The sequence below is a fragment of the Drosophila gunungcola genome, chromosome 3R (genome assembly GCF_025200985.1).
Source record: "Drosophila gunungcola strain Sukarami chromosome 3R, Dgunungcola_SK_2, whole genome shotgun sequence".
In the NCBI taxonomy this organism is placed as follows: Eukaryota; Metazoa; Arthropoda; class Insecta; order Diptera; family Drosophilidae; genus Drosophila; species Drosophila gunungcola.
The window spans coordinates 5,332,504-5,346,585 of record NC_069139.1 but is presented as its reverse complement, the minus strand read 5'-3'; the positions used below and the strand labels follow the sequence as shown (position 1 = coordinate 5,346,585).

At 44.1% G+C, this 14,082-nt stretch overlaps 5 protein-coding genes across 6 annotated transcripts; 2 read left to right on the top strand and 3 right to left on the bottom strand.

Moving 5' to 3' along the window:
• Positions 1-135: 135 nt before the first annotated feature.
• Positions 136-3,598, bottom strand: LOC128251901 (dipeptidyl peptidase 3). 2 transcript variants are annotated; one of them, XM_052979153.1, is made up of 4 exons: positions 3,482-3,579; positions 2,908-3,140; positions 2,531-2,837; positions 136-2,134 (listed from the first exon to the last, which is right to left on the bottom strand). In XM_052979153.1, exons 2-4 carry the CDS (start codon positions 3,072-3,074, stop codon positions 239-241), a joined length of 2,370 nt encoding a protein of 789 aa, XP_052835113.1. In that variant the 5' UTR covers positions 3,075-3,140; positions 3,482-3,579; the 3' UTR covers positions 136-238. The 2 variants fall into 2 exon arrangements, with proteins under 2 accessions (XP_052835113.1, XP_052835114.1); XM_052979154.1 differs by lacking the exon at positions 2,908-3,140 and having other exon boundaries at positions 3,482-3,598.
• Positions 3,599-3,760: 162 nt separating this feature from the next.
• On the bottom strand, positions 3,761-4,426 carry LOC128251907 (cytochrome c oxidase subunit 7A1, mitochondrial). The gene is made up of 2 exons (XM_052979164.1): positions 4,269-4,426; positions 3,761-4,211 (listed from the first exon to the last, which is right to left on the bottom strand). Exons 1-2 carry the CDS (start codon positions 4,293-4,295, stop codon positions 3,927-3,929), a joined length of 312 nt encoding a protein of 103 aa, XP_052835124.1. The 5' UTR covers positions 4,296-4,426; the 3' UTR covers positions 3,761-3,926.
• Positions 4,427-4,487: 61 nt separating this feature from the next.
• Positions 4,488-6,196, top strand: LOC128251902 (uncharacterized protein F21D5.5). The gene has a single exon (XM_052979155.1). The coding sequence runs from the start codon at positions 4,622-4,624 to the stop codon at positions 6,194-6,196; it is 1,575 nt and encodes a 524-aa protein (XP_052835115.1). The 5' UTR covers positions 4,488-4,621.
• LOC128251906 (ADP-ribosylation factor-like protein 2) lies at positions 6,179-6,985 on the bottom strand. The gene is made up of 3 exons (XM_052979163.1): positions 6,814-6,985; positions 6,401-6,755; positions 6,179-6,342 (listed from the first exon to the last, which is right to left on the bottom strand). Exons 1-3 carry the CDS (start codon positions 6,876-6,878, stop codon positions 6,208-6,210), a joined length of 555 nt encoding a protein of 184 aa, XP_052835123.1. The 5' UTR covers positions 6,879-6,985; the 3' UTR covers positions 6,179-6,207.
• A 15-nt stretch (positions 6,986-7,000) lies between these two features.
• LOC128251908 (cytochrome c oxidase subunit 7A, mitochondrial) lies at positions 7,001-8,256 on the top strand. Its single transcript, XM_052979166.1, has 3 exons — positions 7,001-7,152; positions 7,304-7,647; positions 8,103-8,256. Exons 1-2 carry the CDS (start codon positions 7,135-7,137, stop codon positions 7,553-7,555), a joined length of 270 nt encoding a protein of 89 aa, XP_052835126.1. The 5' UTR covers positions 7,001-7,134; the 3' UTR covers positions 7,556-7,647; positions 8,103-8,256.
• Positions 8,257-14,082: the final 5,826 nt, after the last annotated feature.

Here is a 14,082-nt window from a genome sequence, read left to right as displayed (position 1 = left end):
AATTTAAATTTTTTTCTCAAAATCATAGTCAAAAATAGTTTTAAAAACATATTACTTTTGAAAAAACAAAAAATAATTCAGATCTGCTTTACAGAACAAATCCACTTAATGAAATTTAAATAAAAGTTGTAAATTAAATTTTTAATCTGTCATTAAATGACTATTATAATTTTTCTCAGAATCATAGTTAACAAATGGATTTCAAAATACAGGCGAACTTTTTAAATGCGAAATGTTCTCAGTTGTTGAAGGCAGTCGGGAAGTATTTCTTGTCCTTCTCCACAATGGTCTCCAGCAGATCGTCGATGTCGGTGGTGGGGTAACGTTCCACCCAGGATTGGATGTAGCCCTCGTGCGTGGGCTCGTAGGTCTTTAGCTGGACCTTCTGGTCCTTGCCGACCACCGTGTTGGCCTGGACGAGGATCATGCGTGGCTTCTTGTGCGCCAGGCAAATGTCCCGCCACTTGGCCCACGGATGCGAGCCGCTCTCGTTCACCTCCGAGTAGTGTTCGTACATCTTGGAGGCCGCCTCGATGTCGGCCGTCGACTTGTACACCTGCAGCTTGGTGAGGAAATCGCCCAGCGCCTTCCGGCCCACCGTGTCGATCTTGCTGCGGTCCACTGTCAGCAGCAGGTTCTTGCCACCTTCGGTTTCCTCGACCTTAACGAGTCCCTCGCCCGCCTCCAGCAGCACCTTCATGATCACAAAGCGAGCACGGGAGTGCGCCTGCAGCCACAGCTTCGACTTGGGGTTAAACATCTCCAGCGCCACGCCCATGCCGTTCCAGATGAGACTCAGCCAGTTGATGTAGATAATGTTGTCCTGCTCCACCTTGTCCTTGAAGCCGAAGATCTCCAGGATATCGCGCTGCAGGGAGAGATACAGGCCCACGGCCTCGGCGCGACACTCCTCGTACGAGGAGCCGATGGCGCCGAACTTGGTGTCGTACGTCTCTCCGGGAAGGTACCACTTGGCGATGGGCTCGCCGGTGATCAGGTTCTTGGTGTTCTCCTTGTCGAAGTTGTAGACGCCGGCCTCGTCGATGCGGAAGAGCTTGCCACTGCCGTGGCCCAGGAGTTCGTGGAGTCCAACCTGCACCTCGAAAGCCTTCACCTTGTACTCCTTCATCAGGGTCTGATCCTCCTCGGAGAGGAAGGGAATGGGGTCCTTGCGGTTGATGTTGGCCAGCACATTGCCCAGCGACACGTTCTTGAAGCCCTCGTCCTGTCGGATTTCGTCGTAGTTTGGAATATTGATGCCTGCTGGCACTCCGCTGCCGGCGAAAGTAAGCACATCCAGGGATGTGAAATCGGGCTTCAAGTAGGAGTCCTTCTCGTAAGGCTCCGTCCAGGGCAGGTACTCCACCAGCTTCTCGGCGCGATCCACCAGCTCGGAGAACTTGGCTGAGCTCTCCTTGTTCACCATGGCCACGAAGCCTTCGAATTCGGCACGACCTCCGGCCGGATCCCTGTACGTTTCAATGAAGCCAATGTAGGTCTCGATGACCGGTCCCTTGTCCTTGATCCACCAACGCGATCCGTCCTTGTGCTCGGCCAGCGAGCCCTGCTCAAAGGAGCGGACATAGTGCTCGATCATCTTGGACTCGTTGTCGTTGGCCGCGTACTTCTGGGCCTCCAGCAGATGCTGGTTGACGCGCTGCAGCAGCTTTTGGTAGTCGCCGCGGGTCACCCGGAACTGATTGCCCTTGTACTCCTCCAGCGGCAGTGTGATCCCGTCCTGCGCGGAGTCCGCCACCGATCCCAGCTTCACATCGTAGATGGTTTTACCATTTTCGGACACCTTGAAGGTGCGGCACATGTAGGGTTCGATGCGTTTGGAGGTCAGCCAGGAGTTCACGATCTCCGAGTCCTCCTTGGTGCAGTTGTCCGACCAGTAGGTGGTGATTCCATCGGGAGCAAAGCCCAGGATCTCGTTGCGCGATTCCAGCGCATAGATCAGATCCTTGACCTTCTCGAAGATCTTTCCCACGCGCGGCTCGTTGGCGTAGGCAGCCGAGGACTTCACTATGGCCTCGAACTTCTTTTCGGGCAAATTGGGCACGATCTTGCTGTCACCCATGCCCTTGTAGTTGCCCGCATTGGCGAACACGCCGCAGGTGTAGACCAGGAAGCCCTGAAAGTACGGAATAGTCCACAAATTAGTATTTTTATGTATTTAGAGAACTTTTCTGTTATCTCTTCTTTATCATGTGTGTAGCATGTATATGAATGATATAAATACTCATACACTTAATTCCAAAGCCATTAGAGTATTATCTTCAAAAGAGGACGATATTAAGGCTGTTATGTAAACATTTGGAATATTATCTTAAAGCTTTGTTCTTTTTAAAGATGATTTCACAAACCCTAGTAATCTCATTTGTGCACTCGTTTTATAATCTTTAGACCAAAGCTTGAATGAAATTGTGTCTTTCTGTTGGAAAATGCAATAAGTGTTCTCATCTACTACCAAACTAACTAGGTATTTTTGTAAACAGATCCTAGGAGCCCTACTGTATAGACCCCTTACCGTGTAGTCATCCGCAGAGACTCCTGCCTCTAGGGCCTTGGCCTTCAGCTCCGCCGGCTTCTCGGCCACAAAGATGCGGTGCAGCAGGGAGAAGATGAGCGGTGCCTCTGGACTGGACTGGATCAGGGCGATGAGGCCGCCGTCCCAGGAGGCCTGGCTGAAGTGGTGGGCATAGAGCTTCTCCTTGTCCGTCAGGTTCTCGAAGGCAGTCTTGCAGTCCAGATCGGCGATGGGCTGCGTGTTGGGCAGGACGAAGTGCGCGGTTTTACTGGCCATCTCAGCGGGTTGGGGAAGATTTGCACTGCAACTGAAAAGATGGCAGGAGATGGGGATGGCTAAGATGTCTTATATAGGGAGAGATATCACCTGGCAAGTACCTGTACAAACGAACGAGGGAGCTACAAAATCCCGAGCTTCTGGAGATGGAGATTGGCGATGGTATCGCCCGGACACTGGGACTGCTCCCGTAATTTGGACGACTACGGAACTGGCAGAGCCTGTTCAGTTGCTGCCGGGACCTCTGGAGCCCTTTTAGCCAAAACATTACTGGGGTATTTATTCGAAACTTTTCGTTTGAAGACTTTATTTACATGACACTTGAGTCGCTCAACTGGAAAATGTGAAAATGCTACTTTAATTTGGAAGAAAAGCCAAAGAGTTGGGGGAACACATGATTGAAACTTGATGATGGATGCACTTTTATCTCTGGCCAAGCCACAAATCTGCAGATGTGGCAGTTAAGCGGGGTTTTTGCCAAGAGAGTATGGAAAACCAAAAACTATGGCTAAAATGAAGCCCGAAAACGTGAAAAACTAGCTGCTCACTTGGGAAAATGTGAGTGATTATAAAACTACATGGTTAGACAATTGCAGAACAAACGAAAACCTCTCTGGCAATAGTGTTTAATCAGGTAAACATACATAGTTTAGTTGAAATTTCGTGCTTACGTACCTTTTGAAAGTAAGAAAAATGCAGTAAAAAAATGCCGACAAAATTGCAAGTTGTGCAAGCAGTGTGACCAGCTGCGCTGCGACAAATTATAATAAGGATTTAAAATACCCTAAATAATAGTTAATGGCATGCGAATGGCAAGTAAATGGCGCGTTAAATTGAATTTCGGGTTATTTAATTCGAAAGACTTTGAAAAGCTTTTCAATCATGCATGTCCCACGATTAATATAATTACTTCCTTGAGACCAGAAAATGTAACAGATGTAAAAAATGGCAATGTTCAAATGTAAATGTTTTTAATTTGCCGTATTGAAACTAGTTATGTACAGAAACGTTACTAGTAATTAATCAAAAGTGTACAGAACGTAAAACATTGTTTCGTAATACATATTAATTTGAGTGTCCGGTTTTTTATTCGGGCTTAGCTGCGCGGTCCTTCCTTATTTTAGGCGATTATATAGCCAACCCACAACCAGATATCGCCAGCTAATCCGAGAATACAAAGTACCCAGGTTGATCTGTACAAAATGTTATCCATTCCGCCGCCCTTGAGAAAAATAGGCAGATCGTTGTCCGCTTGAAATTGTTTTCGTAACTTGAGCATTTTTGAAGGTACTTTGCCGGGAGCTGTTTTTGGAGCTGCAGTGGCATACTTCAAAGCTGCCGAGTTGCGAAATAGACAAGAGGGTGCACAAAATGGTCCCAATTCACCGACTCCCCGAAGGAGGGGCTATAAAAAATATAATTGCAAATTGTATAAATGATTTAAAGATTAAAATTTACTTACGCGCAGTGAGAAGCAATTTCGTTGCATTATTTTATGAAACGTGTGACTATTTTCAACGAAATTTTTTACTGATTTTAACTAGAAAGCAAATGAAATGATTAAGTATTGTTTGTTAATTTACAAAAAGCCTACTTTAATTTTATAAGTGCTGGGATTATTGGCTAAATCTTGGCCTCCTTGTAATTTAAAATTCAAATTTCCTTCTTCAAAATTGTACATTTCATTCACAGCGGTTGTTTTCTCTTTTGTGTTAATGACAATTTCTTCTTCTTTATTGCCGCACTGCAACGCGCTAATTCCACAAATTCGCTGAAATCAAACAATGCTTTTTAATTGGAAGCTACTGCTACAAGATGTCCATGGCTAAATATCTGAACCGCTCGGTGGGAAAAGCTGGCAAGGATGTGGCTGCCAGGATCTGCAGCCTGAAACCCACGGAACCGGAGCACCAAGTGATTCACCTGACCGCCGGCGAGAATTTCGTGGGACGCAGCCGGGAAACGGGAATCCGGGATTCCAAGTGCTCCAAGCGGCAAATCGAATTGCAGGTGGACATGAAGAAGGCCGTTGTGGCCCTGAAAGTTCTGGGGGTGAATCCTTGCGGCGTCAATGGCGTGATGGTGATGCAGGATTCGGTATGTGAGCTGAAGCATGGCGATCTGGTAGAGATCGTCTACGGCAGGCATCCCTTCGAGGTGGTTTTCAGTCCGCCACCAATGGATGACCAGAAGGAACCTGCTCTATCGCCCACTTCATCATCGGTTTCCCCCGAGATAGCCGAGAAATGGGACTCCGCTGGCAATGGCAAACTGGTAATCTTCACCAGCAACGGTGTGAGACCCTCGGAAAAGATAGCCGGCTATGATATGGATGGCACCATTATTAAAACCAAATCCGGTCTGGTTTTCCCCAAAAACACAGACGATTGGCAGATCATATTTCCCGAAGTTCCAGAGAAACTGAAGAGCCTTCACAAGGATGGGTTTAAGATCTGTTTCTTTACTAACCAAGGGGGCATAGCTCGAGGAAAAGTCAACCTTGATGACTTTAAGGTCAAGATCAAGCAAATTGTGGCCAAACTAGGAGTTCCCGTTCAGGTATTTATAGCCATTGGAGATGGCTTCTACCGCAAACCGTTGACTGGAATGTGGCAGCATCTTAAAAACGAAATGAATGAAGGCCTGGAGATCCAGGAAGATCGCTGTTTCTATGTGGGCGATGCAGCTGGAAGACCGGAGACGGGCAAGGGAGTCACCAAGCAGCGTAAGGATCACTCTTTAGCCGACAGACTCTTTGCCGCCAACATTGGACTTTCCTTCTACACGCCAGAGGTGCATTTTCTGGGCAAACGAGTAGAGCAGTGGAACAAGCCGGACTTCGATCCCACTGCCGTACATGACCAGTTGACTCTGCTTGATCCAGATGACCTGACCTTCGAGGGCCACCCCTGTGAAATGGTCATAATGGTGGGGCTGCCTGGTTCCGGAAAAAGTCACTTCTGCAGCGCCTTTTTCCAGTCGCGGGGCTACAAAATGGTCAATGCGGACACCTTGGGAAGCACTCAGAACTGTCTGACTGCCTGCAAACGTTTCCTCGACTCGGGAAAGTCCTGTGTGGTGGACAACACCAATGTGGATACAGCATCTCGCAAGAAATTCCTGCAGCTGGCAAGCGATATGAAGGTTCCCTGCCGCTGTCTTGTGATGAACGTGCCCGTGGCTCAGGTGAAGCACAACATCGCTTTCCGCGAGTTATCCGACTCCACGCACTCCAAAATCAAGGACATGGTCTTTAACATGATGAAGAAGAAGTATCAGGAACCAGCACTAGATGAAGGATTCGAATCAATACACAGAGTGAACTTTAAGCCAGAGTTTGCCGACGACAAGCAGGAGAAACTATACAAAATGTACTTGTTGGAGAAGTAAGGAAGTTATATTTAATCCAAAGTGAATATACGCTTGGCTATGTCGTCTATCAACCAATCCATGGAGCTGAGTAGCTTCTCCCCAGTCACCGCGCTTACTCCGGCCACCAGCCAATGATGCGTGGTTATCTCCTCCAGATGTAGTATCTTTAGGGATAAAGGATATTAAATATGTTGTTAAATCTCTAAAATAAAAACTATGTACCTCCTTGATTTCATTTGATGAGAGGGCTCCGGGCAAATCCTGCTTGTTGCACAGAACCAGGAGTGTGGCTCCTGCCAGGCGCTCTTCTTGGAGCAGGACCTGCAGTTCCTGTCCGCAGGACTCCAGGCGCATCCTGTCCGCACTGTCTACCACCCAAACCAGGCCATCCGTGCACTCGAAGTAATTCCGCCAGTAGGATCTCAGGGACTTCTGGCCACCAACATCCCACATATTCAGGGTGTAGCCATTGTGCTCTAGGGTTTTAATGTTGAAGCCCAGTGTGGGTGAGATGGTGTCTATGGGTTCGCCGTTGAATCTCTTCAAGATCGTGGTCTTGCCGGCATTATCCAGGCCTCTAAAGAGAACGCCAGCTATGAATCACTAATCTTTGTTTTAACATCCAAAGAACTCACAGCAACAATATGCGCATTTCCTTTTCCTTCTGGCGCATCTTTTTTAATACTGTGAGAAAGCCCATGGCAACGATTTGTGTTTTTTAAAGCTATGATATTATAAATTAAATGTTTTATAGGCAGCTGCTTAAGTTTTTGTTTATTTCGGGATATATTAACTTTTAGGTGAATGGCAAAAAAGTGCTGGAAAAGTATCGATTATTGATTCATCGATAGAACATCGATTTTCCTCCAGCTGTAGCTGTCATATTTGAGGTTCGATATTTTTCGCCCAGGAAAACTGCTCGTTTTTGCTAAATATTAAAAATAAACGCAAGCAAGATGATGAACCTGTCGAGAGTAAGTAAATAGGGGTATTGATGAACTCCAGGCTCCAAGCTGGAGAATAAGCACGATTTTCATGTGTCCAAAAAACACAGTACTCCCGTGCTATTACGTAAGTTCCCTGGAGCGCCCAGAACTAACCGCACATTTTGTACAATCCACACAGGCTGTTGTCCGTAGCTTCGCTACCACCGCTGGCCGAAGGTCCGCCGCCGTGCCCAAGGAGCAGATCGAGAAGGGATACTTCGAGATCCGCAAGGTGCAGGACCATTTCCAGAAGAAGGACGGCAAGCCCGTCTTCCTGAAGGGCTCCGCCGTGGACCAGGTGCTTTACCGGATCACGATGGCCCTCGCTCTGGTCGGCATCGGCGGCATGGGCAAGCTTTTCTACGACCTGAGTGTGCCCAAGAAGGAGTGAAGTGTCGGAATCCCCATACCTAAGCTAAGCCACTTAACCCGCAAGATCCGTGATTCAGTTTAGTCGCCCTTATATTTCGATGTTTTGATTGTGTAAGTTTCCAGCAGAAATGCATAGCACAACCAATCCCCACAAACACTTAATTTATGCTGGGTTTGTTTTCGTAATTATTTGTGTGCCCAAATAACTAATCTGTATGTGATCCTTTGCATTTGTTTTACTTCGGTAATCAATATCTGTATCAAATTTTCTATTTTACAGTTATTGGAACGGAGAAGTTTTAAATTGTAAACATTGAGAATGTGCTTATCTACTTACTACGGAAATAGTTTTTATAAGTGCCTACTCTTTCCGAATCTTACAAAATTTGTTTGAGATGTCTTACCAGTTTATTAATAACATCTCAAATGCTTACTTAATATTTAGAAAGTGCGTATGATTTAGTAAGATTAGTCTCTTATCTCTCCAAAAACAGAACATTGGCTGTGCTCCTATAATATCTAACAGAAATCGACAAATCTCTAACCAATCCCTCTTGATCTTCCAGAGCTTTGCCCCGGATACCTGGTCAACATGGAACACCCCAACCCACAACCTGGCTTGTTGTTTTGTGTTAGAATAGCTAAGATTTCATGTGTAAACTGAACATTCGCAAGAGTATTTAAAGCGTGGAAATATAAGAGAAGCTGGCTGTAAAGTAACGAGACTGCCTATTTGTTTTAATGCACGGTCGCTGGCAATGAGATATTTGCCCAAAAGTATTTCCCCTTAATTGCATTGACATTAAGCAAACAAACGGCGGCGACATGGAGCGAAGATCTGGGATGAGATGAGGCCGAGACTGGGGAATCGGCTAAGGCAACGCAACGGCCTGTTTTATAAATCAAAGGGCGGCAACTCGGCGCGTTGCCATTGGCATGGAAATGCATTTTAAATCGAGCGAATCATGTTGCGCTTTAACACAAGCACAGGCCCATGCACGCCGCCCGTTTATTAATATCCCACTGCGGCGGAATATGCAATTCAAGGCGTTTTTCATTAGTTATTTCTCCATAAACACTTAAATAAAACTAAAGCATTAAAAATTAAGAAAACATCCGCCGCTTTATGAATTTTCTCTTGCATTTTCCACACAATCGCAGATGGGCAGTGCGTCACAAAAGTGTTGTGGGCAGACAGAAAGATGTTTTACTAAATGATTTCATATGACTTTCAATGCAATTGCCATTTAAACCATTTACAAAATTAAATCGAGTCATTTTCAAGTTTGTCGTCTATAGGTTAATTTTACTTCTTACCCGCAAGTCGGATAAAAGTCAAATTACCTTTTATGTATTAAAATCAATCCTTAATCCTTTTGGTAATAGAGTTTTTCCTAATTTTATTAGGATCTCAAGCGGCTGATTAGATTGCTCTTCCGATAAGATATACAAAATAACTCGGTAATTGAAATAGATTTTTTGGTATCTGCCTTACATTTTCACTACGCACTGTACTCGCACACTTACCGAAGAGGGAAAACAGGAAAAACATAGTCTTTCCGTTCGTTTTCTGTTGTGTTGTGTTGGTTTGCCATTATTCCGTTGCGGCCCATTTGAATTTTGGGATGTGCGCGCGAAACGAAACGCATAAAATGGACGCAAGCTGGTATACCGTCAACATTAACACATTTTGAACTGCAAAAAGTTCTGCGTAGGTGGTTCCAAACGGAACTTACACTGGTGATCTATTATAGCAGGCATTGTAACCTATTCCCATCCAGAATTATCCCTAATATATAGACTATCCCAATGGAATAGAATGTTGATTTTTAATTAAAGTTCGTTTGGCTAATTGTGGGTTGAGATGGGATAGAAAGGGATGGGGATGGGATGGCGGCGCACATGTCGCAAACTTATTATATTTCATAGACTGTGAAAAATTTAAATGAACAGAAAATGCCAGAGCGCTGGCGGTGTTCCATCTTCATCTTCAGTCTTTCGGTCGGGATCTTTCGGAGTAACTGCAACTGCCACTGCAACTGCAAGCGTTCCACTCGACTGCCCACAGCCAAATTACAATAATAACTCAAGAAGCATAGAAGATGCCAGGCTAAACGCTCCGCCTTCCCTTCCCAGTGGGCAATCCTTTGCCAAAAACAATATGGTACGAGTAGGAGCGAATCGAAAGCGAACAAAACAAAATAACCCGAAATGGGGGGGGGATTGGACGCGGATGCATGTAGAATCGGGAATCGAAAAATGTGTTTCATTAAATGTTATTTATAGTCGGCAATTTTATGCATTTAAAGCGCGTCTATCAGCGCTGCATCTCAGCGGCATTAAGGCGATGCGGAAACGGCAGCGCCGCCATATTGGAAACTCGCTGGCGGCGGGCTTTGATTCTGGGCGGGATTCGGGGATGAGCGTTGTGGAGCAGGGTCAAACTGATTACCACGGCAATCGGAAAGATTCAGCTTGGGGAGCTCCAACTTTCACCTTTCTTTTCCCTGTCGTTTGTTTTCTATTTGGTGGTTTAGTTTTATATACAATACTTGCAGGGTATAGAAGACATAATACACTTTTTTTCGAAATTAATATCGAAATTAATACAGATTTCTTTGAAAGGAACTTGTTCAAATAATTTTTTTTCAACTAAAGACTTATAAAGTAGCTCTTGAATCACAAACTTAAATGAGTTTGCTTTTGTTTTTTTTTTTTAAGTAAGTAATGTTAGCCGGAACAAAGTTTTATTGATTTTTAAATGTCGTAAATTTTCAATGAAATTCCTTTTTTGAGCTTTTTTTAATAGCATTGCATATTACCTAATTTGCCTTACAATTTTGTTGGCTAAAAAGAATCAGAGTATAATGTAATGTAGGTGGTGGCCTACCATCTCAACGCCAAAAAGTATGCAACGAAAACCCTATTTTAAGGACTACCACACAAATCTGATATGTATTCGAAATAATTAAAAATGTGTTAAAGAAATAAAGTTAGACAATTTCAAATCATAGCCACCAACCGATTTGATCTTTAACATAGCTTATCTTCAAAATCTCTGTAACGCTTTGCTTACAAATTGAGTAGTGAGTATCCCACAGGCGGGACACTTCACAGGCCACATCTCCTTCACTCGTTAGATGCTACTCACGTGAGTTATGGCCACGTCCTGGACCGGATCGGATCAGATCGGATCGGCTTGGGATCGGGACCGGTTCGCAGTACGCACAGCAGCCGCAGCCACAAATCAGACTGCCGTTGAAGCGTTCAAGTGCAACGAGCATGAAGCGAACTCGCTGCCGTTTTCGTCTCCAACTCGATTTGGGTCCTCAACTTCCTCCCCCTACTTATGCCTCCCCAATCCACAATCCCCAACTTTATCTCCATCTCCCCCGTTTGAGGCTGTCGGCAAATCTGGGCAACTTTCAGATGAGTATTTCGTCAGATTGTCGCTGGCTGTTTTCTGCCCGGAGAAATATAAAAATAAAAAAACGGGTAAACTCGGACCTTCGGGCGATTTTTTTGACTCTTTGCATGTGTTTGCCCAACGAAACCCGTTTGGCCTATTAACACTTCGATTACAACTCAACTTTTTCAGCACTCCGGACGGAGTCGGGCTTGGAAGCACTCTGGGTGGTCCCGCCGCACTATTAGTTAGATTTTGATTTATTTGAGCTTCAATTAGTCGTTGAACAAATCTGTTTATTTATTTGCTTTTAATTATTGTTGGCAACCACAAAGCCGTGCCACCGCTCTTTATGGTCGCTCCTTGCCTTGGCCGAAGAAGGTTTTTAATTAGCACCCGCCGGATAATTCACAAAAAAGCCATCAGCCGAGGATTTCTTCAGACGTTAATGGAACCGATACCCCAAACGAGCGGGCAGGGCAAACACACAGTTTTGTCTTTCGAAATAACAACCGAAAACTGAAAACTGAATGCTTATTTTCGGTTTTTATTTGCGAATCTGGAATCCCCATTAAAGTGGGGCGAAAATACCTGCAATACATCGTAAAGAGCCATGTACAAAAGGGTAATAAGATTATTTTGATATAGTTTCGCATCCATGGCTGCGTTTAAAATAAGAGGCATTTGGATGGCGTAAACAAACAAAAACACATTGCATGCCTTGCCGGGGAACCTATGGAATGCCGTAATACGTAGAGGCATTGGAAATTTATAGGCCGTAACAGGAACGGCCCCGTGAAAGATGCGCCGGGAAACCGAAACCCCGGCAAACCAGAAACACATGTCCAAACCGAAGGACTTTCGGGAGATGGGAATGGGAATGGAAATGGGATAATATATTGGTCAGTGCTGGGAACAACGTAATCGTCGTCTAGTTAGGAACTTAAGTGCGAACGTGTGGAATCAGGTGACACTAAGGTCGGCTGCGGTATGTTGCCTCTCAAGTGAGCCGGGTATTCGCTTACACCAATAATTCATCCTCAACTGCAGTTGCGTCGATCCCTTCTATGTAGCGCCCAAGGTCCAAGGTTCCAGGACTCAAGTGGGTCGCATAATCACGTGTCGATGCCTATTACGACCGGGATTTATGCGCGTTTTTTGTGAGTGCCGCTGCCGTAGACAATTTGACGCTTCCGCCTTCTTCAGCAGACATGCACTGCGGAAAGAAATGTTGCCTAATAAGAGATATAACCATGGCTTGCTTGTGGGAATATTTATATTTTATTGAAATTTTTTAAAGAATTGCAATATTTCAATAATATTAATTATAGTTGTTCGTTTCATAAAATATTTTATTGGTTTTGTCATAATGCCCTTATTGAATATTATTTTACAATTGCATTTTCATCCTTTTTGAAAGGAATAAATAATAAAAAACAGCACTAACATAATTTAAATGGCTTTAATTGGTAAATTAAAATATGAAATTTCGATTATTACGATAAACTATATGCATCTACAAAAACTTTAACTCTATAATTCAGTTGTATTTGACGTCAGTTAGGATATGTAATTTTTTTCAGTGCATGGTCCACGCCCATCTGGCGCAATCTTACATAAGTTGCTTACTGGCTCTGACCTGGATGTGTCAATTTAAAAGCGCATTTGGCACTTTATGACACTCGATGCTGCTCCTGGCACTCGGACTTCTTCTCCAACTCCTTTTCCCAAATCTCTGGTGTTAGCTCCTTTGTTTTCTCAAGTGCTCTGTGTATTGCACTCGGAATCTTTTCACTCCTTGTTGTTTCACAACACAGGGAAAGACAACTGGGAAGAATTTGTGAAAGGGAAGAATAAGCGGAAAACGCACACTGTTCATTTGTTATGCTTGTCATTTGTCGCTGGATGACGGCAACTTCAAAGCCTGTCACCCAATTTGTTAAACGCGGAGACAATTTTGTCATCAGCTCCCCCACTTCAGCCCCAATTCTTCAGCCATCACTCTGAAGCTTCGGCCGCCGGGGAAGATTTCTTAGCTTTCGCATGTGGCCAATTATTTTGTAAGTCGATCCAATGCCGTCTTAGAGGTTTGTATTGCAGCATGTGGTTCACATGATCTGAAATTCAGTGAGACTAAATCCGTTTAAGTAATATTTGAAATACATTGTAATAAAGGACTACAACTTGAATAATGGTTTTTGAACTTATAACAGGAACTGGGATCTATGGGTAATTAAGAAAAAACCATAAAATGGTAGGGCTTCTCTTGTTAAGATAATCTTTTTATCCAGTTTTTGAAGGCTTTGAAACTACAACATTATATTGCTTATATTTTTAAACAAATAGAGGATCGGCATGTCAAACCTTACTAAATCAGCTAAATCGACCTAACCTTTTTTTGTTTTTAATAAAACATAATGCCGTTCTTTGTAAAACTAAAAGTTAAAAAAAGGAGTTTTTAAAACTAAAACGAAATCAATTAAGATTCTTTAGTTAAATGCGTATTACAAAAGAATAAATAATCAGAAATCATGAAATAATTTAATTTTAAATGAAGGAAATCTGCGAAATGGCGAACGTCAAACCAGAAAGCGTCAGGAAATATAGCCGAGAAAGAGCGAAAATCAGAGAGTGACAAAGAGAGGGCCAATTGGATTCGCAACAAAAGGCATGAGCAGGTAAGCGTAAGCCAACTCAAGGAGGTGTGTCCAACGTGTCAGTGTGTATGTGTGTGTGTGTGAGTGGGTTAAAAACTCATAAATACTCACGCATACATGAGCCAGAGAAGAGAGCGAGTGCAACCATAATTATCGCAAAAGTAGCAAGTTTTACCCATTTTAATGAGCAAATGACAACGAAAATTGGCATCTATCATTAAATGACGATATTCAGGATTAGTGACAATCAGATGAAGACGGCATATTCATATAATTAACTCTAACCAAGCAAGACGCAACGCCTCAGCGAGAGTTGGCATCACGCATACGCCGCATTGGCCGCATCGGGAGGTGGATCTACGGGGTTAGCTGTCTGTGCCGCTTTATTAGCGATATGGCTTTCTTAATGAACCAAAAATAGATGCACGCGCACCCAGAATTCCCACAGCCCCGCCCCCTTATCTTTCCGTTCCGTTCCCATCC

Bases quoted from the DNA above. Each gene is read 5' to 3' on its own strand.
- LOC128251901 (XM_052979153.1), bottom strand. From the start codon at position 3,074: ATGTTTTGGCTAAAAGGGCTCCAGAGGTCCCGGCAGCAACTGAACAGG. The intron at 2,838-2,907 runs GTACTTGCCAGG...CCATCTTTTCAG, and splicing joins TCCCTCGTTCGTTTGTACAG to TTGCAGTGCAAATCTTCCCC. The intron at 2,135-2,530 runs GTAAGGGGTCTA...CCGTACTTTCAG, and splicing joins TCTCTGCGGATGACTACACG to GGCTTCCTGGTCTACACCTG.
- LOC128251907 (XM_052979164.1), bottom strand. From the start codon at position 4,295: ATGCAACGAAATTGCTTCTCACTGCGC. The intron at 4,212-4,268 runs GTAAGTAAATTT...TATTTTTTATAG, and splicing joins GAAATTGCTTCTCACTGCGC to CCCCTCCTTCGGGGAGTCGG.
- LOC128251902 (XM_052979155.1), top strand. From the start codon at position 4,622: ATGTCCATGGCTAAATATCTGAACCGCTCGGTGGGAAAAGCTGGCAAG.
- LOC128251906 (XM_052979163.1), bottom strand. From the start codon at position 6,878: ATGGGCTTTCTCACAGTATTAAAAAAGATGCGCCAGAAGGAAAAGGAA. The intron at 6,756-6,813 runs GTGAGTTCTTTG...CGTTCTCTTTAG, and splicing joins GAAATGCGCATATTGTTGCT to AGGCCTGGATAATGCCGGCA. The intron at 6,343-6,400 runs GTACATAGTTTT...TTATCCCTAAAG, and splicing joins CATCAAATGAAATCAAGGAG to ATACTACATCTGGAGGAGAT.